Below are 20,842 nucleotides of genomic sequence, written 5' to 3'. Positions count from 1 at the left end.
CCCCCCATATACCAGAGACATACTAAAAATCTAGTTTTTATGTAGAGCAGAAATATATAGGTAAAAGAATTTTATTCCTGACAAATCTGAAAATGGAGAAACAAGACCAGAATTAGGGAGGGCGGCGGCTAAATCGGGAAACCCAGCGGCAACATCGGAGGGATCTAAAACAAAAATATATTTTTAAACAAATATAACACTAAATATAAATTATTGTAAAACGCCTAAAACTTAGGGATTTCATCTCTGAATTGGTTAAATAAAAAATACAAGGGGAAAACCATTCCCAAATCTTCCAAAAGGGATAAGGCTTTCCCCATTTGAAAACTTGCATGTACATCTCTTCCCACCATTGTAAATACATGTTGTTTGAAAGAGTGAATGAAATACAATACCTGTATCTATAGAGTGAATGGGTTGACCGGTTATTTTTGCCAATCTCTCCTCCGCATTCTCCAGCTTCCGTCGCCGTCTCTCCATCCGCCTTTAAAGGGACTGTTCAAGAAACATCAAGTAAAAAAGTTCGGGGGCGGGGGGTCCAAATAGGGTGGATTACAAACTAATATTTCTTAAGTACGTCCTAGTATACGATTTTTGGATTCCCCCCGCCCCCTTCCTATCAATTTTGTACATTACCATTCCGTTTAGGTTATTTTATATTATTTTAGGGTTAGGTTAGGTTCTGAACCGAGCGCTGAGGCCAGAACCGGCTAGTGGCCGAGCGCAGCGGCTAGGGGGCAGAGCGCCGCGGCTATTACAGGCCAGGGGGCCGGGCGCTGCGGCCACACGGTCAATTATATCCATGTCTTCCATGTACAAAACTGCTAGGAGGGGGGGGGGGGGTCCAAAAATTGTATGCTAAGAAATTACCTATTTCTTTGAGGCGGAATTTTTACTTTTCACAAATTCAGAAACGTACGATTTGACTTTGAGGTAAAAATTCACTGAAGAAGAAATAAGCAACAAACAATACAATCGAATTGATTGATTGATCAACGTATATGCTCTTTAAACTTGTGATAAGACAGTTTCTTAGCTATATAAGGGAGGACCGGATGGGACTAATGCCCTTTTACTTGTACTCAGCTCTATGGAGCTTTCAATGAGTACTAATTTTTTCCAATTTTCGGCAAGGTAAGGACAAGTAAAGGAGCATATACTGCTAACTATTGGGTAATTTCCTAGTATACGATTTTTGGACCCCCCCCCCCACAAGTAGCGCTCCGTAACGAAATCTTGTGGCAGCCGGATCGGGGACCCGACCCAACCACCTCAAGATTTGAAACCGAGAGCACTACCACTGAGCCACAGAAGCTAGCTTACAATCGAATTAAGTCGAGTGTAGGTTGCTTGCATTGTAACGGATTGAAACAGATTGAAACAGACTCAACGGATTAAAAATGGTATAAACTTAACCTGGCAGCCTCTGCTCTTAGTTTTTCTTCTTCTGTCATTATGTATAAACTAATCTGAAAAAATAATAATTTAGACAAAAATGAACAGATTTTGTTCAGAACATTTCATTTATTTAAATGCTGGAAAATATCACAATGAACACATTGAAACTGTAAGAATATTCAGATTACAAAATATTAACAAGCTCCAGACTGATCTTGCCTCGCTCTGCGTCCTTGCTCAGCAAGCGGACCTCCACCCTAACACATTTAAAAACTGTAAACTTGAAAATATACGAAAATTATTTCAACCAATCCACGAAACCTACGAGTACGAAGCATAATCTGCGCAAGTGCCGCACATTTTCATAATTCTTGATTGATTGATTGACTATTATAATAAAAGATGCTATATCGATTGCTCTATTGTCCAATTGGACGGCGTGCAACCTACGTAACTTAATTAACTAAAAACCTGGATTGTTATCGAAATTTAGTGCAACTGAACGCAATTAAAAGTTTCCAAATATTCAATTAAACTACAAAAGTATATCACTATACAGAGAATGTTGTTATCCATTAAAAAATATTTTTGTTGATTATCATATTTCAAATAGTACCTGTTCCCCAACTCCACTTTTCTTCCTCTCATCTTGCTAATATGAATAAGGCCGTCTTTGCCAATACCTAATTACATATAACGTATTCAGAGTGTCCTAAAAACCATGGAACTGAAAGGACAACTTGAAAAAAACATTCTTTAGCTCACCAATATCCACAAAGGCCCCGAATGCGGTGACATTAGATACACGTCCTGTTAGAAGGTTGCCAGGATGAATATCCTCTAAGCGGGTCATACCATTCCTGGAAACAATAATCAATCAATCAGAATTTCAGGGATGCCCTACTTCCATAGATAAAGATAGATTGCGCATAAGACGACATTTTTCATCTTGAAAGATAAAAATGTAAAGATATTCCTATTATATGGATTAACTAGGTCGGTTGTGAACATTAGCTGTTCTTATGTCATTGAGTACTTTTGGTGTACATGAGTTCTGTAGAGAGAAATTTAAGTTAGTTTAGTCCTTCTCATTCCCTTCTTCAGTTCTCGTCAATATGATAATTTGATAATTTGATATTCTCAAAATAAAATTCGATCTTGAGTGGTTTAATAATCATGAAATCCATTAAAACACCAAACCACCCCCGCTTATCATTTAAGTACACTTTGACCCCTAGAAGTATGAGTTCGCGGACTGTACAATTCTTGGTGGTAAGCTATACTATGTTTATTTATTTATCTATGCTTACTTCTCACAACTCAAACCCAAACTAAACTTAATAAATCGAGAATGAGATTATTGTTAAAAATATTTTAGAATACCACGGATGAACCCAGAACCTGAATGGTGTTTCTTTTTCAGCTACTTTTCGATAAATGAATTAATTACTTGCCCAATTGCAGTAAAGTTCTTAGTCCTTATATCTTTGCATTCTGAAGTTTTTTACCTTCAATTTTTAAACTATGATTTCTGCTGGTATATGTAATAGTCAAAGTTTTACGCCATCAGGTTGCAAAAATGTAAAGATTAGAAGATTTTAAAATTTTCATTTCCACTAACAAATTTGTACTTGATTGCAAATAACAGCTATACACCTGAAAATAGGTGCCCCAAACTCTTGTCTATAGTCGTATTCCAAATCCTGCTTCAAACTCCCTGATTTCATTGCATAACAATTATATCTAGATCACACAACTTATCCAGAGTTGGTAACTTTTGAATGGGCAGAACTATAATTTAAATCAGTTCTTCATTTCAAAAGTTGCCAACTCTGTTCAAACTTTTTGGATGTTCCAAAGCAAATGGTTTTACTAGACACTTATTACATCACAAATTTAGTAAATGGGTCTGTTCACACTGTACAATCGCGGTGTCTCATGCTCATTGGGCTTTTTAAAGATTATAACTTGATTCTAAAAGTCGTCTTTCTATTCCAGAGTTTTCTGGATATCACTGTAAAATGTACAGTGAGAACCAGAAAACTATGGAATTCTCGACGTCTTTTTATTTCTTCCTTAAGTTTTATAAAAAAAATTGTCTGAATTTTATAGTTGAAATAAACAATAAAAACCATAAAACTGTGGAAAAGGAAGACGACATTTCAGCAATATCATGGCCGGGCATTCGATGTTATTTCCAGTAATTTTACCAGTAGCTAGAAAGTAAATCATTAAATGAAATTGGTCCACGGACACTGCACAATTCATGTTCAATAGACTATTTAAAATCAAAATTTAAGTCTTTCAGTTGTCAGTCACCTTCCTATTCCTAAAGGTTATGGGTCCCGCTGTATAAATTGTAACAATTGTAAATTTAAAAAAACCATAGATTAAAAACCCCTTGTCAATTATTCTTAATCAAAAGGCAAAAATCATTTGGTTTTTACTGTACATGCAAAAAATGTTTGCATTTTATTTTTTTTATTTTAAATTGAATTATGAAATGCATTCCTATGATTAGATCCAGAGTAGGTAGACCGATCTTCAGCCTGCAACAAAAGATCACATTTTAAGAATTTTCTAAAACCTGTTTTTACTTTCTTATATTTAACTACATACCTAGTTGCCAGCTCCTCAGGGTTCTGTTTACAAACAAAACTAGTTATTGTGTTTACAAACTGGTTGGATCCAATCTCCTCTAACACAGCTCCAGTCAGCTTGACCAGCTCAGTAGCTGCTAGATAGGACTCTGGATGGATATTTGTAGCATCTAAAGGATTCCAATCAGCTGCTCCTGCCTGGGCGCTACTTTTCCCGGATTTCTTCACAGATTTGGCTGGTTTGGCGGGCTTTTCTGAACCGTCGCCATTTTCTTTGGTTGATTTTGAGATTCGTAGAAAACCAGAGCATTGCTCAAATACTTTCCCACCGATTCCTTTTACTAATTTCAGATCCTCTCTGGCCTTAAAATCTCCGTTCTTACGTCGAAACTCCACAATCGACTTTGCTCTGAAAAAAGTATCATCAGAATTTGTTTGTTTTTTTGTATTTACAATTTACATACCTAGCTGCAGTTAGTCCTGCTATTCTGCGCAGCAAATGTTCAGAACATGAATTTAAGTTTACTCCAACAAAACTGAAAATAGCATAACATATTATTATAAAGTCATTTGCCTTATTCTAAATTCAAAAGTTAGATTTAATCCTTTTTCATTTTTTGACACCTGACACACTCTACAACAATTTCGTCCAGAGCTGTGTTCAGTTTAGTCTGGGACACGTCGTGCTGGTACATACCACATCCTGTACATATGAAAATTACAATACAGTGTACAACACATAGTGCCGGTACATACCACATCCTGTACATATGAACAGTACAGTACCTGTATATACCACATCCTTTATAGATACAGTAGAGTAAGTGTGATTAACATATCGTGCTGGTACATACCACATCCTGTACAGATAAACAGCACAATACAGTAGTGTATATGTGCTGGTGCATACCACATCCTGTACAGTTGAACAGTACCTTGTACAGTTTGCAACACGTCGTGCTGGTACATACCACATATTGTACAGTACAGTACAGTACATAGTGTACATTTACATATCTTGCAAGTAAATGCCACATCCTCTACAGATAGACAGTACAGTAAATAGTGTACAGTTACACATCTTGAAAGTAAATGCCACATCCTGTACAGGTAAAACAGTACAGTACAGTGCGCATTAACACATCTTACTTTACAATATGTCTTAACACAGGGTGAGTTAACAAGGGGATATGCGTTGTTTTGCAGAAATATTTTAGCGGGGTTTATGTTTTAGATATAAAAATATTAAAATGAATTTTTTTAAAAATGGAATTTTTTTAAATTAACTATTTTTTAGAAAAATCACTAACCTAGGTGATGCGGTTCAATCTTTACATACTCTGACAGAGGATCTTGAAGTCGTCTTCCTGACATTCAAATAACATAAAGAGAGTGTTCAGGGTACATGGGGGTTATAGGTTGATATCTTTAATTACATTATTAAATACTAGCTCAAGTGCCCGGCGCGGCCCAGGTTACTCATAGCTACTCTCGCCGTTAACCGTTTGGTCATAAATCATGAATTTAACTGAAGTGCCCGGCATTGCCCGTAAAATTTCAAAAGATACAAAAATAGCCTTTGTCCCCCCGGGGTATTAATCAATAGGTTCCCTCAGAAAATGCCAATTTGTTTCAGCTGTTAAGTGTTTGACCAGATGTAGCGAACATATAAATGAGCGAGGAGCTTTATTATACAGAAGATTTCTACTTTAAATTCTACCCGATGTTTTTGTTTAAAACCCATACGTCTTTAAATAAGATAAAACGTAGAATTAAAATTTGAAAATCAAACTTAAGAGATTAGTTATGAAGTTCAAAGAAACAATGAGCAAAAAAGTTTATAATTCTTTTTAAAAAAGGCTGTTTCAAATAAAATAAAATAAAATCACATTTTGCAGGGATGGCTTAAGGCACCTAACTGAAGGTATGAGAATTTCAAGTCTTACCCACAACCGGGTTTTTCAAATTATGTCTGGACTTTCATCAAATCACAATTTAGAAATCATTAATTTTATTACATTGAATCTAAAGCTGTACAGCAATTTTTTAAACCCCAAAGACGAAAATTTCGTGAAAAAAATATATACAATACCCTTCTGTGTGTAAAAAGTTATAAATACCGTGAGGCTCATAAGACTGTGAAATAGGAAGACGAGATTTGATCAATCTTATATAATGTCAATGTTGTTATAAAGCAAACAGTATTTACCAGAAGCTTGAAATTAAACTTTATAAATGATACGGTTCTGTGTCACGTGTGAACTGCACAGTTGGTGTTTTTCATGTTTATTGGCCTATTAAAAATCATTACTTGAGTCTAACAGTCGTCCCCCTATTCCACAATTTAATGGGTCTTACTGTATAACGATGAATATAAAAATTAATTAAGGGCATCGTTCTTATCTAAAACGGTAGGCGATTATATCAATTAAAATGAAGACGACTTTCGTTTTCAATTTTGATTGCAGAAAGGATGGATACGCATAAACATAGAATTTAAGAGAAGCTGCCAATTAAAAAAGCTTCTCTTTAATTACTTGTAAACTTAAATTCGAAAAAAGCGTGTTAACAACCAAAACTTAAATAAATACTTTATTGTATTGATATAATCTCCTACCACTGTAGTATATCCATTAAATCTAGAATATCCTGGAAATCGCTGTAATTACCTAGTGATACGGCAGATATGATATTTGTATCCATTTTAGGAAACTCCTGAACAATCCAGTTTTATTAAAAAAAATAATATCCATTTTTTTTACTTTTGGAGGCCTGAAAAATTAGACAGGAATTTTTTCTAAATTTGTGGACAAGTAGTAAGGAATAAAAGGGAGATATAACTGACGTGGTTCGCCCTACCATATGATTATACATGCATTGCAGGCGGGTACTCCATTTGCACAAGAAATATTCAGAATAGGTTATTGCATGCGCGGAAATTGTACATCAGACAAATATTTCTTATTCAAATAAAGTACCGTCTGCAAAGCATGCATTGTATAATCATATGGTAGGGCGAACCGCGTCAGTTATATCCTCCCGTCTATGCCATACTCCTTGGTCAAGGTTGATTAATATAATGAGGGAGAGAACCAGATTCTAAAGGGACTGTAGACTAAATTTCAAGTACCTCTCCAGTTAAAGAGTGGCATGCTCGGTCCTCAACTGAACTTATTAAATCTTTATTTGATTAATAATGTGGAAGAAATTGTCACTTTTACAGCTTGAAAAGTGTTCATTTCTGATAATTTCCAACATTGTTTCTGCAGAAAAAATGCGCAAGTCACTTTTGTACAGAGACAACACTGAAAATAATCATTTTTTAAAGAGAAAAGTATGGGTTTCTCATTTACTTCATTTACTCAGTTAATGGATCGAGCGTCACTGGAAATTAGGTCTTTAAGGGCCCTGTAAATAGTACTTTAAGGGCCCTGTAAATAGTACTTTAAGGGCCCTATAAATAGTACTTTAAGGGCCCTGTAAATAGTACTTTAAGGGCCCTGTAAATGGTACTTTAAGGGCACTGTAAATGGTACTTTAAGGGCACTGTAAATGGTACTTTAAAAGCCCTGTAAATGGTACTTTAAGGGCCCTGTAAATGGTACTTTAAGGGCCCTGTAAATGGTACTTTAAGGGCCCTGTAAATGGTACTTTAAGGGCCCTGTAAATGGTACTTTAAGGGCACTGTAAATGGTACTTTAAGGGCCCTGTAAATGGTACTTTAAGGGCCCTGTAAATGGTACTTTAAGAGTCCTGTAAATGGTACTTTAAGGGATCTGTAAATGGTACTTTAAGGGCCCTGTAAATGGTACTTTAAGGGCCCTGTAAATGGTACTTTAAGAGCCTTGTAAATGGTACTTTAAGGGCCCTGTAAATGGTACTTTAAGAGCCCTGTAAATGGCACTTTAAAAGTAAAAAAAGTCAATAAACTGTAAGTCCCTGAGATGCTAGAGGTGAACAGCTGTATATGCTAGCCCCTCTCTCCTCAACTATAGTATACCTAAAATAACCTTTTTTTAATGCTAGAAAATTCAAAAATGCGTATGTAGGAACTTCAGAAAATGCGAGCTTATTAAAATATTTAACCTCTACCTGAATGGCTAGTTCCTGGATAAAACTGCAATTCATAGTATAATCTTAATTTGACTTGGATCTGGTTTAAACTTCAAGCTTATTACAAAAAAGCTAACTTCACTTAGTGATCGTGACCTGACTTTGATCAGAGCATCCAGCATCCTGCTCTTTAATAAAGGCTGGACAACAAACATCATGCGGTTTTATTTACCTGACTTTTATCAGGTCAAAGCATCATACTTTTTCAGCAAAGCTAGATACAGGGTTACCCACAAAAGATGAGACTTCAGGAATTCATACCGTCTTTTTCCTTATATTTATAATTCCATTGGAAAATCAGTAAATAAGCCATTCAATGCAGAAGATTTTATTTAAAGGGAGTGTTCGCGAAAAATGAAAGTGGGTATAGGCTTACGGTGAAAAATAAGCACTTTAGATCGCTACTAATCTTAGTTCTATATGTTACGTCTATAAGGAGAAAATTGTTAATAACGACTAATGCTGAAGAACGTAGCGTCCATACAAATTCAGAAAAGTTGCAACATTTAACTCGGATCGTAAAATAATCAATTTAATTTCGAACAAAACATTCAGATATTACAAACAATAGTCATCGATTATTTTTCGACTTATTCGTATATACTATAAAGTTAATATTTCATAATATTTTTGATTTTGTTTTTTTAAATAATGTTTCAGATCATAACAAATTAAAAATATTATAAAATATCAACTATATACAAATGCGTCGAAAAATTATCGATGATTATTGGTTTTAATATTTGAATGATTTGTTTGGAATTAAATTGATTTTTTACGATCCGGGTTAAATGTCGCAATTTTCTGAATTTGTATGGATGTACAATTTTCGGTATGAGTCGTTTTTAACAATTTTCTCCTTATGGCACAACAGATAGAAGTAAGATTAGTAGCGATCAAAAGCACTTATTTTTCTCTGTAAGACTATAGGGAGTATAGTTTTACGGCGAAAATTTTTCGCGAACACTCTCTTTAAACTAGGGATCGTCATATTTGAAGAGTTTGTGGGTAACCCTGTAGTTCCTTGACAAAGGCTCTTTGTTACAGTATAATTTTTTCCTGACTTTAATCAAATGGCATCCAGTGTTTATTGCAAAGATGGCTAGCTCTTTGAATATGGTTGGACATCATACTCTTTACCTGACTTTGGTCCTGTGAAAGTATCCAGCACAGCTTACGAACACCTAGATAAACCTGCCAAATGTCAAATGGTGATCATTACCTGACTTTGACCGGGTTAAATCGTCCAGCTTCTATAGCGTAGCTGACCAGCTCCTGTGTCTCCCGACATCCAGTACCATTTCCAATGGCAATAGTTCCAACCCCATAGTTTTGAACCATATCACATAAAATCCTAGAATTAATATATCTTTTTCCCCAGAACTGAAACTTTGATTAAATCTTTGAAGTATGTACTGTTTTCTCCCTAGATTTTACCCTAATATCTGAACAATTCAATAAGGTCACCTGAGTGGTTGTTCATCCGCTCTAGGATCCTTGAATCTGGGATAAATCACCCCGGTATCTAGAGTATAAGTTCTTTTACATACAACATTTTTATAAATTCTGATTAATTACAAATTACTGAAACTTTTAACTCAAATGAAAGCAAAATATGAATCCATAGAAGGTACCTTTAAATAATACAATGAGTGATACTTCTTTCAACAGAATTTATTCGAACTTCATGGGACACCAAAAACTAAGCTTTTGGTGTGTACTGCACTGATCTACAGAACATTTAACCAGGAAAATTTGTGGTTTTCACTATTAAGAGCAGAGTGTTTGAAAGAAAGTAAAAAAATACCTATAACATCTCCACTTTCAGAAATAACAGCAAGTTTGCAGCCATGACTGAATCCTGGATCTATGCTAAGAATCTTGAACCCTCTGAATGGCGGGGTCAAAAGCAGTTTTCGTAAATTTTCTGCAAAATTCAAGATGGCGTCGTTTTCCGCCATCTTAGTCAGCTCAGACCGGCAAGTTCTTAAATCATATAAACAATGACTGTCAAGCCTAATAAAGGAACTGTTAAGCTAAAATAAAAGGGGGTATAGGCTGAAGCCTAAACAATTTAGGAGTCTATTGAGACCAATATAAGTTCTATCTGATGTCCCTGTCACGAGAATTTTATATAAGACTATGTAAAAGTTATACCAAAACTCACATATATATATATATAAGAATGGTTTTTGAATCAAAGTTTTAAACAGATCATATTAAGCAAAAACGCAACAAATCTGACAATTACGATAATCCAGAGGAGCATAAAAAGTTTAGGTACGCTCCTATTTTAATTTGAATATACTACTTATTCATTTTTAATAGATACAATTGATAAAATAATTGTTACGTGACAAGAATTTCCACCAATAACAGTGCAGTATCTGTTCATGTGGCTCTCTTTGTCTGTATCACATGACCACAATTTCCCCCAAAGGCCGTTTAGTACCTGGTCACAAGGCCCCGTCAACTAGATTAAGTATATATGAGTTTTTGAATAATATTAACACAGTTTTATATCAATTTCTTGAGACAGGGACATCAGCCAGAACTAATATTGGTCGCGATCAACTCCTAAAATGTTTAGGCTTCAGTCTATACCCCCTTTCAATTTACCTTAACAGTCCCTTTAAATAATAAAACTAATATAACAGCCATTATAAATTCCTAATCATCAATGGACTGATAAGACGCTTGTATGCATCCTTCAGGGCATTTTCAACCATACTTGTCCTGGAATAAAAATAAGGGTTGACAAAAATTCAATATTTGATTTTAGTATTGAATACCTGGTGGGATACTGCCTCCCTCGGTTTAACCATCTGAATTGAACCTATAAAAGTTTAGTTGGAAAATTCTGAATTCATCTAAACTTTTTGTACTTTTTAAGCTTAAGATTTTGGTATTAAAAAATGTATTCGGATACAGATTCAGCTCATTAATCATTTTTTAAGTTGACTTATTTTCTTTTTAAGAAGGAAAAATTACTAAATATAAGTGCGAGTGTGAAGGGCAAAACTGGTCACACTTTAGTACATATCAAAAGAATAAATGCAACTAGTATATCCCTCATCCTGTATATGCTCTTAATTCATAGCTTAGCACTGATTTTGCATTTGCTGTTTACCTGTCTTTTCAGCTGATTCATCAGCCAGTCCTCTGGCAGGTTAACCTAGTAAATAAAGTTTTTCACAAATTCTGTTTTAGGACCCTTTCTAATATTCATCTTGTAACATAATCAAAGCATTAACAAAGTATTATGCTAAAAAATGATATATAAATTATTAAAGAAAACTTGTTGTAAATCTTATATAATATATCCTACGTTTGAAAAGACAACTGAAACCCTAAAACCCAGCGTTTTTTATTATCAGTTAGAACCAGAAAACTCTGGAATAGGAAGTAGACTTTTCCTTTTAGACTCAAGTTTTGACTTTCAATCGCCTAATGAACATGAGACACAGCAATTGCACACTGTAAACAGACCCATTTCACTTAATAAGTGATTTAATAACTTACTGGTAATGCTATATTCTTTGCAACAACATCAAATGCACTTCAGTATTGCTTAAATGTCGTCTTCCTATTCTACAGTTTTCTGGTTATAACTATACCACTTCCTTCAACCTACACGTGAGTTATTTTGACCCTTTTATGATACTCTTTTTATTTAATATGCCACTCTAAATCATGTTGAGAAACTATTAAGTGCCATGAGTACCTTGACAGATAGAATCTTGAGTGACTCCCCTCGGTTGATGGCCAGGATTTGGTGGGACTTAACAAAGTTGACCGGACAGGAGAACTAGGACCAAATTTAATAAATTGGAAAGGTCGCTGAATTACTTACCGCCAGTTCTCAGATTTAAATCCTCATGAATTTTTTACTTTAAATCTGTGATTCAGAATTTGATCCGGCAGGGCAGTAGGTAGTTCAGAGCGACCTGGCTCAAATTCATTAAATTCGGTCCCTGGAAATAGTTTTCAAACTTCAATGGATCCTCCTCCTTCCCGGGTTTAGATTTTCCTCCGGCCGCAGGTTTCTTCTCCTAGCAGATCAAATCTTTATATAACAGATTATATAAATACAGGGGACAGAAATCCAAAACTGAGATCTGGGAGAAATCCGGAAAGTTATCTTTTTAAGAGTTACCATAATACCCTCCAAGCCTAGTAGAAAAATACTTCAGGAAAATTGTCAAAAATGTGAAATGCTACATTTTGAAACTAAAATGTTAACTTTAAACCAATAATAAAAGAAATTCAGCTTTTGACGATACTTGATATTATTTTTAACCACATTTAACACTTTTGAGGCAAGTTAAAACCATGGGGAAAGAACTGCTATAAAATATACGACATTTTAGAGACTTATTTACAGACTTGAGTCAGCGAACGGTTAATTTTTTTTATGAAGTCAAAAATTCTTATTACATTTTTGACTTTAATAAAAAATTCATACTGAAATTTGTTGACCTCGTCAGTCGTCATGTTATAATAAAGCTTTGCTAATAGCTTATCCTAAACCTTACTCAGTGTTTATTTTGGGCCCCAAACTAGGTTTAAGATTAATGACCCCAGAAATCAGAAAGTAAAGCAAACACTATCACCCAGAAAGGACGAGAATTATACAACGACCAAATTTTCTTACATAGGCCGTCCCAAAATTTGAATGCATCGTTTTCCTTAAATAATAATAATAATAATAAAGGATTAATCATGGTCTTTTGCATTAAATATTTTAAACATAAAAATTCACAAGAAGAATAACAATAGTCAATAACCCTGTTAACATTTAGTCTCCGACCAGAATTATTTACCCGACATCTTCGCCATCGGAACTATATAATATCATTGAAAACCACTTCAATACTTGGCATTTTTTACCAAATATGACAACAATATTTTACCTTTGTTGATTTAGTAGTTGACTGTTTGGACTCTAGTGTTATTCTAGCTTGCTTCTGAAAACCCCTGTAAGGAATATGTTTGTCTAGAAGAACTTACCAAATCAGAATCCGACCCAATTTAATTTAATAAATTTAATCTTCATTTGATATCCGCAGTTTAATTGTACCCTTAAGGGATAACTAAAATGAATTTATTAAGCACTAGCTGAAAGGCCTGGCGTTGCCCATGGAAAAATTTTTTTTTAATTTTTAAAAAAAAATTTTAGCCTACAGAAAATTTCAGCCCAATCGGTCCAGCTGTTTGGCCGGCTATACGCAACATATATATATATATATATATATATATACGAATGTCTTCTTTTATTATATAGATTGAACATTGATCCCAAAGTTTAAAGTGTCCGCATTGTAAATTGAGATCAAGCAATCTGGATTATGAGTATCCAACATAAAAGTTCCAAGTTCAGTACAGTCTAATTTTTGGACAGTGTCCTAATAAATTCCTTCCCTTCCACCATTCTGTACACCTCTCATATTGGAACCCTAAGGGATCCCATTTGGCTTCTGCTGGGTGAAAATATTTGTGCAATATAAATAGCTAATTTTTTGTTTATGCATTATACTATCCGAAGACCGTACTGCCACAGAATTTCGTCTGGAGGGTTTGGTTAGGCTTAGGATTTACAACCCTGGTTGATCAAGAACTTCAGCTCCTTGATTATAGAATTGTAAAAAATAGTTTTATCCCTACAAAATCATTAATTTTTTTAATTTGAATAATAACAAGCATATTCCTAATTTGTGCTGAAATATCTTTATCATGAACAATAATATCGGCAATAATATGAAGGATTCCAGTCTCTACTTCACTCAGTTTACTCCGACCCTGCAAATCAGATATTGTTTGCAAAACAAATTTGGGGGTGAAAGAAGAGAAGTTTTCGTCAAATTCTACAGAAACATGGAAATATAAGTATTTTGTTATAAACAGTTCTACAAATAATATATGTTGCTTTATTACATTTAGAACATCGTCTTCTAATATAACAAAGATTGTTTTCATTAAAAATATGCTATTAGCGCTTCGCTCACACATTTCTATTACCAATTTTTAACTGTTGCTCTGAAAGTCGCCATTTTTAATTGCTCTCAAAGAAATTGAGTTTTTGCCACAAACTCTGATTTTCTAATTTCTAAATCTTTGCAACCCAATTCCGTAGACCTTAATTTGTCAAACTATGAATTCTGTTAGATCGAATAATCTGAGTTTAAAATGTTTAAGATTTAAACCATCAGGATAAAAAGATAAAGGGATTAGAAAATTTGAGCTTGTGGCAAAAACTCAATTCCTTTTGCGGATATTTTAAAATAAGAATTATATTTTTAAGTTTTCTTAAAATTGGATCCTTAGAAAAAATTTAAGTTTTTGTTTTTATATTGGATACATACCCTCCAAGCCTAGTAGAAAAATACTTCAGGAAAATTGTCAAAAATGTGAAATGCTACATTTTGAAACTAAAATGTTAACTTTAAANGATATCAAATACAGATAAAATACAGATATCAAATACAGATATCAAATACAGATATCAAATACAGATAAAATACAGATATCAAATACAGATATCAAATACAGATATCAAATACAGATAAAATACAGATATCAAATACAGATATCAAATACAGATATCAAATAAGATAAAATACAGATATCAAATACAGATATCAAATACAGATATCAAATAAAATAAAATCAGTCTCTCGTCCTACTCCCCAAACCCAAAGTGACTGTACTAAATCAGATTTAAACAAGATATCGTTTTCTTTAAATACATTTTAAAGAAAGTCTTTTCAACAAACTCTGATTTTCTAATCCTTATATCTTTGCAACCCAATGTTGCAGACACTAGATATTTCAAACAATGAATTCCGTTAGACCAAATGATTTAAGTTTAAAATATCAAAGGTGTACACCGCCAGGTTGCAAATAATAGGAAAATTTTAGTTTGTGGCAATTTTTTTAAAATTAATTATTGTATTAGTTTAAATTTTAGATCTAGTTTTTTTGAGTGAAACCAAATGATTCACCTTATAAACATTTTTAACCTATTTTCTAATATTTATAATATTTCAATAAAAAACAGCTGTCGCTTCCCCTTCTAATTTTGTTTTAAAAAAATCAGTTATTTCCATTGAAACATTTTCTAAATTGGTTTTAATAAACTGATTATTTTCTTCATTTAAAACAGATGATAACTCCTTTACAACATGTTTTACTTTGTTTTTAATATTGATAAAGATTTTCTCTCCCCTTTTCAACATTTTCATAAAAAATTTTATTTTTAAAATTAGAATATTTTCTACCTTCTAGGATATCAAGAGCAACATCTCCCAGGCCCAAAGCTCTTGCTCTTTCAGCCAGACTGCTCTTAGAGCCTAAATCAAATCAAGAAGAGCATGAAACTTCTTTAGGCTCCATTATTTAAACTTGATGTTTATTTATCTTAAGCTCTAGACAACGTTGCATGATCCAGCCTGTACAACATGTACTGTAGATGCATTCAGTCGTACTGTCCAGTCTGGACAACCCAGTGAAAACTTTGAAGTCGACCTATCACGTTTAATGCAACAAATGTAGCCTGGCAAGATCACAGTGAGTTATTGCTTCTCAATTTATAAAGAAATAGAAATTCAACAAATAATCTTTTTAATAATCGTTTTAGAAAACCTGATAGATAAAAACATTACAAAAAACAAGATAGAGAAATCTCTGAGAACGGACAGATCATCTTTTTTACTAGTTTGAGCAAGAAAGTTTAGGTAAAAGGAGCAAATTCTTTTTTAAATAGGAGTGTGTCATCAGAGAGGAAAACATAAACAACTTCATCATATTTTCTTAGAAAATGTTTCAAGGGTATCGCTTAGATTTGTTTGATTTAGAAATTTCGTATAATTTTCCTCCTGTTTCTGCCATGGAAATTTCCACTTTTACAATCCTACGCTTCATTTGCTTAACCATTGATGGTGCAGAATGAAATCTTATTTCGGTTTTAATAAAATCACATAAAATTTTCAAAATTCCTGTGAATTTTTTATTTTTTACCATCTTAAGATATCATTTAATAAACCACGGATAGTCCTTTAAAAATACCTGTTTTATAAGGTGCATAGGCGACCTCCAGCTCCTGGACTGATCGGGCAGAGAGAAATGAATTTCTAGTTTACAATATTCACCACCAGGCTCTAGAAGTCTCACTTGAAACTTAATATCATCACAAAAAATCAGTACCGCATACTTGACAATTTTCTCGGGGGGCAAAAAAGTTTTGACAAAATTTATCTTTTCAAGAAACTTTAAATTTCTGCTAAGTTTTGAGGTGGCGTGAATATCCCTGACTGCAGGAGTTAATTTCCCCGTCTTCTCTACTGTATGGATCAGCTTTAATGACTTCTCTTGAACTGACTTCAGTCCTTCGAAGGACTCTTTGAAGGTTCTAGAACCGCATTTTTATTCACTGAGAATAGAAAGAAAAAGAATTGTCTGTATTTATCTCTGACGTATTGTAACAGTTTGAAGGGACTGTAAGCGTAATTTCAAATGACCCTCCATGCAAAAGTGACAATGTCCGATTTACAAAGGTATCCTTGAAATTTAATCTGATCAAAAATGTGAAAGATACCGTGGTTTTCCGACTCAAAAAGTCCTTATTTCTGCAAGTTTCTCCATTGCTTCTTATTAACAAGAAATCACAAGTCACTTTCGCACAGAAACTGCAAATTAAAGCAAACAGTTCAAAGAAACAAAAACATGGATATCTAACATGCAATTGATTAGACAAAGCTTTCAATGGTACCGTTGTAAATCTTCTTTGCAAGGAGGGTCACTTGAAATTACGATTACAGTCCCTTTAAGAAACTGGTTTATTGTAAATACACAGCAGTACGTAAACAATGGTTGAAAAGGCCCAGCTCTCCGGCCGTCAGGAAAATTAGTACCATTGTTTACAATTATTGTTATTATTTTGATAAAATAGTTTTTAAACTGTTCAAATACGTCACATTAGAAAGTTAGAAAGTAAACACCCCCCCTCCCCACACTCCGTAGTTCTAATTTAATGCATTTCTTGTTTCTGAAGAGGTTCAGGATCTAATTTTTTTTGGCAGAAAATTGAGGAAACAAAAAATATCAAGACATTAGAAAAAAGGCCTGTGTGATAAAATAATTTTTACATTTAAATTTTTGGCCTTAAATAATAGAATATATTTACCACATTATTTTTGGCCATAAATAAGTGAATCTGTTTACAATATTATTTTTGGCCTTAACTATAAGAAAATCTGTTTACCACATTTTTTTGGCCTTAAATAAGAGAATCTGTTTACCACATTATTTTTGGCCTTAAATAAGAGAATCTGTTGACAATATAATTTTTGGCCTTAAATAAGAGAATCTGTTTACCATATTATTTTTGGCCTTAAATAAGAGAATCTGTTTACCACATTATTTTTAGCCTTAAATAGGAGAATCTGTCACCGCATTATTTTTGGCCTTAAATAAGAGAATCTGTTTACCACATTATTTTTGGCCTTAAATAATAGAATCTGTTTACCACATCATTTTTGGCCTTAAATACGAGAATCTGTTCACAACATTATTTTTGGCCTTAAATAAGAGAATCTGTTTACCACATCATTTTTGGCCTTAAAAAAGAGAATCTGTTTACCACATTATTTTTGGCCTTAAATAAGAGAATCTGTTTACAATATAATTTTTGGCCTTAAATAAGAGAATCTGTTCACCACATAATTTTTGGCCTTAAATAAGAGAATCTGTTTACCACATCATTTTGGCCATAAATAAGAGAATCTGTTTACCACATTATTTTTGGTAAAAAGTCAAAAAACCTTACCTCAAAACGATGCCCATATCTCATTGTTTAGTCGTAGGAAAATAATAAAAGAAAAACTGTTAAAATAATAAATATGGTTTCCTGAGAGTGTCTGGGTCCATTCCTCCAGTTTGTTCCTTCCTGTAGCGAGCAATAAACGGGATAGAGTTCCCGTCTTCTAGCAACCTAGACGAGGGAGAGAATGCAACCTATACGAGGGGTGGAGTGCAACCTATACGAGAGAGAGAATGCAACCTATACGAGGGTGGAGTGCAACCTAGACGAGGGAGGGAGTGCAACCTAGACGAGGGAGGGAGTGCAACCTAAACGAGGGAGAATAAAACCTTTGCGAGAGAGGGAGTGAAACCTAGACAGGGAGGAGTGCAACCTATACGAGGGAGGGAGTGCAACCTAAGGAAACTCACAGCCTGAATGCATACTTTTTTGTAAAATATTCGGAATCTTAATCCATGAAGACCAAATTTCACAGAAATGTGTCACTCAAAAGTTTCCCTTCAGTTTTGAATCCTAGAATTACCTCTTCTGGCGTCCAAAGGAATTCCACGCTGCATTTTTGGGAATCATTTGACCGGGGTTTTTGTGAACTTTCAGACCGGGGTTTTTTAATTTCTGCTCCGCAGGCAGAACTTTTAGTCTCATTTGATCTTTTCATTTTATTCTGTTAAGAAAAATATAAAATATATTTATTAACTGCAAAATTTTCTTAATTTACATATCATTGGTAAATATTTGAAAAAATATAAAATGTTAATAAAAACAGTTTAAAAAATGCATGACAAATTTGTTGTTTTGTTAATTCATTATACAATCCGAAGTTTGTACTGCCACAGAATTTCTTGTGGAGAGTTTTTAGCTTAGGACATCAACCCTAGTGCATCCAGGACATTATCTCAATTTTTCTATTTTACAATTTTTTGAAAAAATCAGTAAGCGTAATGAATAATAAAATTCTGTCAAACAGAAATTATAATAAACATATTTATAGTATACAAAATTACAATACACGTATAAATAAAAAAGTACAAAAATAGAGGTCATAAGTTGTAATCATAATTATTACGTGTAGAGTTACTTCTGGGAAAGAAACACGCTATGCGGAATTGTATTTCCTGCACACCTATGGAAATGCCAGATCACAATGGCAAGCAGATGCTAACATGGTTCATTGGTTGGCTGCCTATGGCCCAACATCTTGCTTCCCAGAGAATGGGTGCAAGCAAAAAAAAAAAAACATTTTTGTCCAAACCAAGTTCATATAAAAATCTAACTACAACAAAACCCATAGAACTATGGAATAGAAAGATGAAATTTGAGCAATCATATGTAATGTATATTTGGGGTTGTAATGAAGAATGTGTGTCATGTTTACAGGGCTATCAAAAAGTATAACTTTAATCTAACAGTTGTATTTCTGTTCCACAACTTTTTGGGTATGATATTATAGAAACGTACGACGTTTATTCCTTTCCGTTCCAAATCAAATAAATCATCAATTAATTTTAAAATATTCACAAATACATAATAGTGTAATGTTAAAAAACAATAATAAATTGGGCTATACAATGGCGTCAAAATCTTCAAAAACAGGTACAACTATAATAAATAAACAAATATCAAATGTTTTAGATATTGAGACCATTTTAATATTTTTCAATAACAATCAATCAATAATTATCAGTAGTTTAATATCATTATGCAATGCAGGTTATCAGAGAAAGTCATTGAGTATATATGCAAAATAAAAATAAATAAAAATTAAAATAAATTGTAAGGGTCAATTAATCAGTCGCGACGACGATCGTCAGTTTGGCCGTTTAATCTGTCTTTCGGCCGTTCAGTTTTGTATCGTATTCTTCATTTCCTAGCTTTCATATTGGTCAAGAGTGTTGCGTTCTCTCCTGCCCACTAGAATATCAATATATTAGTACAGTACACAGTACAGTACAGTACAGTACAGTACAGTACAGTACAGTACAGTAAAACTTTGTATATGAATTTACATTTAAGTGTTTTTTAAAGTCCTCTAGAAAATCAAAACCAGTTTGCATTATTATTATTACAATTATAACCAGAAAACTCTAGAATAGGAAGTCGACTTTCTAACTCAAGGTTTGACTTTAAATAGTCCAATGAACATGAGGCACCACAACTGCGCAGTGTAAACAGACTAATTTTACTTAATAAGTGATTTAAATACTTACTAGTAAAGCTATTTTCTTTGTAAAAACATCCAATACACTACTGTATTGTCTTAATGTCGTCTTCCTATTAAACAGTTTTACTGTTATCACTGTATTATTTCATCAATATTTCATAGTACAATCAATACAAAAATCGATTTGTACCTGAGAAAATGCAGTACTGTACATGGCCAGAATCTTCATGAGTACTAGAGAATCTATTTCTGACCCATGGCTTTGTTCTGGCTCCTCTCCTAGATTTTGTATAGGAGTAAATATTTTACTAAAAAAATGTAAAAAAATGTAGGACAATAATTTTAAAGAAAACATTAGTATAATAAGAATTTAAAAAATGACACTAACCACCAACATATTGAGGCTATTTTATTTTTAAATGTACATACACTGTACTCTCTACATACACTGTACTCTCTACATACACTGTACTCTCTACATATACTGTACTCTCTACATAAACTGTACTCTCTACATACACTGTACTCTCTACATACGCTGAACACTCTACATGCACAGTAAATTCTTCATACTCCTACCCTCCTACCTTCACTCCTTCACTCCTACACTCCTACACTCCTACCTTCACTCCTACACTCCTACACTCCTACACTCCTACACTCCTACACTCCTACACTCCTACACTCCTACACTCCTACACTCCTACACTCCTACACTCCTACACTCCTACACTCCTTCACTCCTTCACTCCT

General features: G+C 33.7%; 4 protein-coding genes across 4 annotated transcripts in view; all 4 read right to left on the bottom strand.

The window, feature by feature from the left end:
- Positions 1-1,465, bottom strand: part of LOC111701672 (uncharacterized) — a 4,904-nt gene extending 3,439 nt beyond the window's left edge. The window contains exons 1-3 of the mRNA XM_023473065.1: positions 1,417-1,465; positions 396-484; positions 78-164 (exon numbers count right to left, since the gene is read on the bottom strand). Of these exons, the coding sequence (XP_023328833.1) occupies positions 78-164; positions 396-484; positions 1,417-1,454 (214 nt within the window). The 5' untranslated portion in view covers positions 1,455-1,465. The remainder of the gene's footprint in view (positions 1-77; positions 165-395; positions 485-1,416) is intronic.
- Positions 1,466-1,468: 3 nt separating this feature from the next.
- LOC111701671 (S1 RNA-binding domain-containing protein 1) lies at positions 1,469-13,088 on the bottom strand (the record flags this gene model as incomplete). The annotated part of the gene is given in 20 exon segments (XM_023473064.1): positions 1,469-1,655; positions 2,015-2,081; positions 2,164-2,258; positions 3,055-3,115; positions 3,910-3,947; positions 4,018-4,407; positions 4,463-4,534; positions 4,623-4,701; positions 5,309-5,365; positions 6,668-6,713; positions 7,938-7,998; positions 9,334-9,465; positions 9,579-9,636; positions 9,919-10,097; positions 10,782-10,847; positions 10,904-10,947; positions 11,242-11,286; positions 11,836-11,919; positions 12,086-12,163; positions 13,025-13,088. Coding segments are annotated over 20 exon segments (1,789 nt in total), but the record flags the coding sequence as incomplete, so codon positions are not given.
- Positions 13,089-15,293: 2,205 nt separating this feature from the next.
- LOC111701673 (S1 RNA-binding domain-containing protein 1) lies at positions 15,294-18,125 on the bottom strand. The gene is made up of 4 exons (XM_023473066.1): positions 18,016-18,125; positions 16,416-16,518; positions 16,176-16,239; positions 15,294-15,460 (listed from the first exon to the last, which is right to left on the bottom strand). The coding sequence occupies exons 1-4, from the start codon at positions 18,033-18,035 to the stop codon at positions 15,309-15,311; spliced, it is 339 nt and encodes a 112-aa protein (XP_023328834.1). The 5' UTR covers positions 18,036-18,125; the 3' UTR covers positions 15,294-15,308.
- Positions 18,126-19,752: 1,627 nt separating this feature from the next.
- Positions 19,753-20,842, bottom strand: part of LOC111701651 (uncharacterized) — an 11,779-nt gene continuing 10,689 nt past the window's right edge. Inside the window, exons 10-11 of the mRNA XM_023473031.1 lie at positions 20,280-20,368; positions 19,753-19,839 (exon numbers count right to left, since the gene is read on the bottom strand). Of these exons, the coding sequence (XP_023328799.1) occupies positions 19,789-19,839; positions 20,280-20,368 (140 nt within the window). The 3' untranslated portion in view covers positions 19,753-19,788. The remainder of the gene's footprint in view (positions 19,840-20,279; positions 20,369-20,842) is intronic.

Source organism: Eurytemora carolleeae, unplaced genomic scaffold (genome assembly GCF_000591075.1).
Source record: "Eurytemora carolleeae unplaced genomic scaffold, Eaff_2.0 scaffold294, whole genome shotgun sequence".
Taxonomy (NCBI): domain Eukaryota; kingdom Metazoa; phylum Arthropoda; class Copepoda; order Calanoida; family Temoridae; genus Eurytemora; species Eurytemora carolleeae.
The sequence above is the reverse complement of the archived record's forward strand: the minus strand, read 5'-3'. Positions and strand labels throughout refer to the sequence as shown.

What these genes read in the sequence shown, in the direction of transcription:
- LOC111701673 (XM_023473066.1), bottom strand. Translation starts at nt 18,035, where the DNA reads ATGGACCCAGACACTCTCAG. An exon ending in ATGGACCCAGACACTCTCAG is followed by an intron (nt 16,519 to 18,015) that starts GAAACCATATTT and finishes ATGCGGTTCTAG; the next exon opens with AACCTTCAAAGAGTCCTTCG. An exon ending in CTATGCACCTTATAAAACAG is followed by an intron (nt 15,461 to 16,175) that starts GTATTTTTAAAG and finishes GATTTGATTTAG; the next exon opens with GCTCTAAGAGCAGTCTGGCT.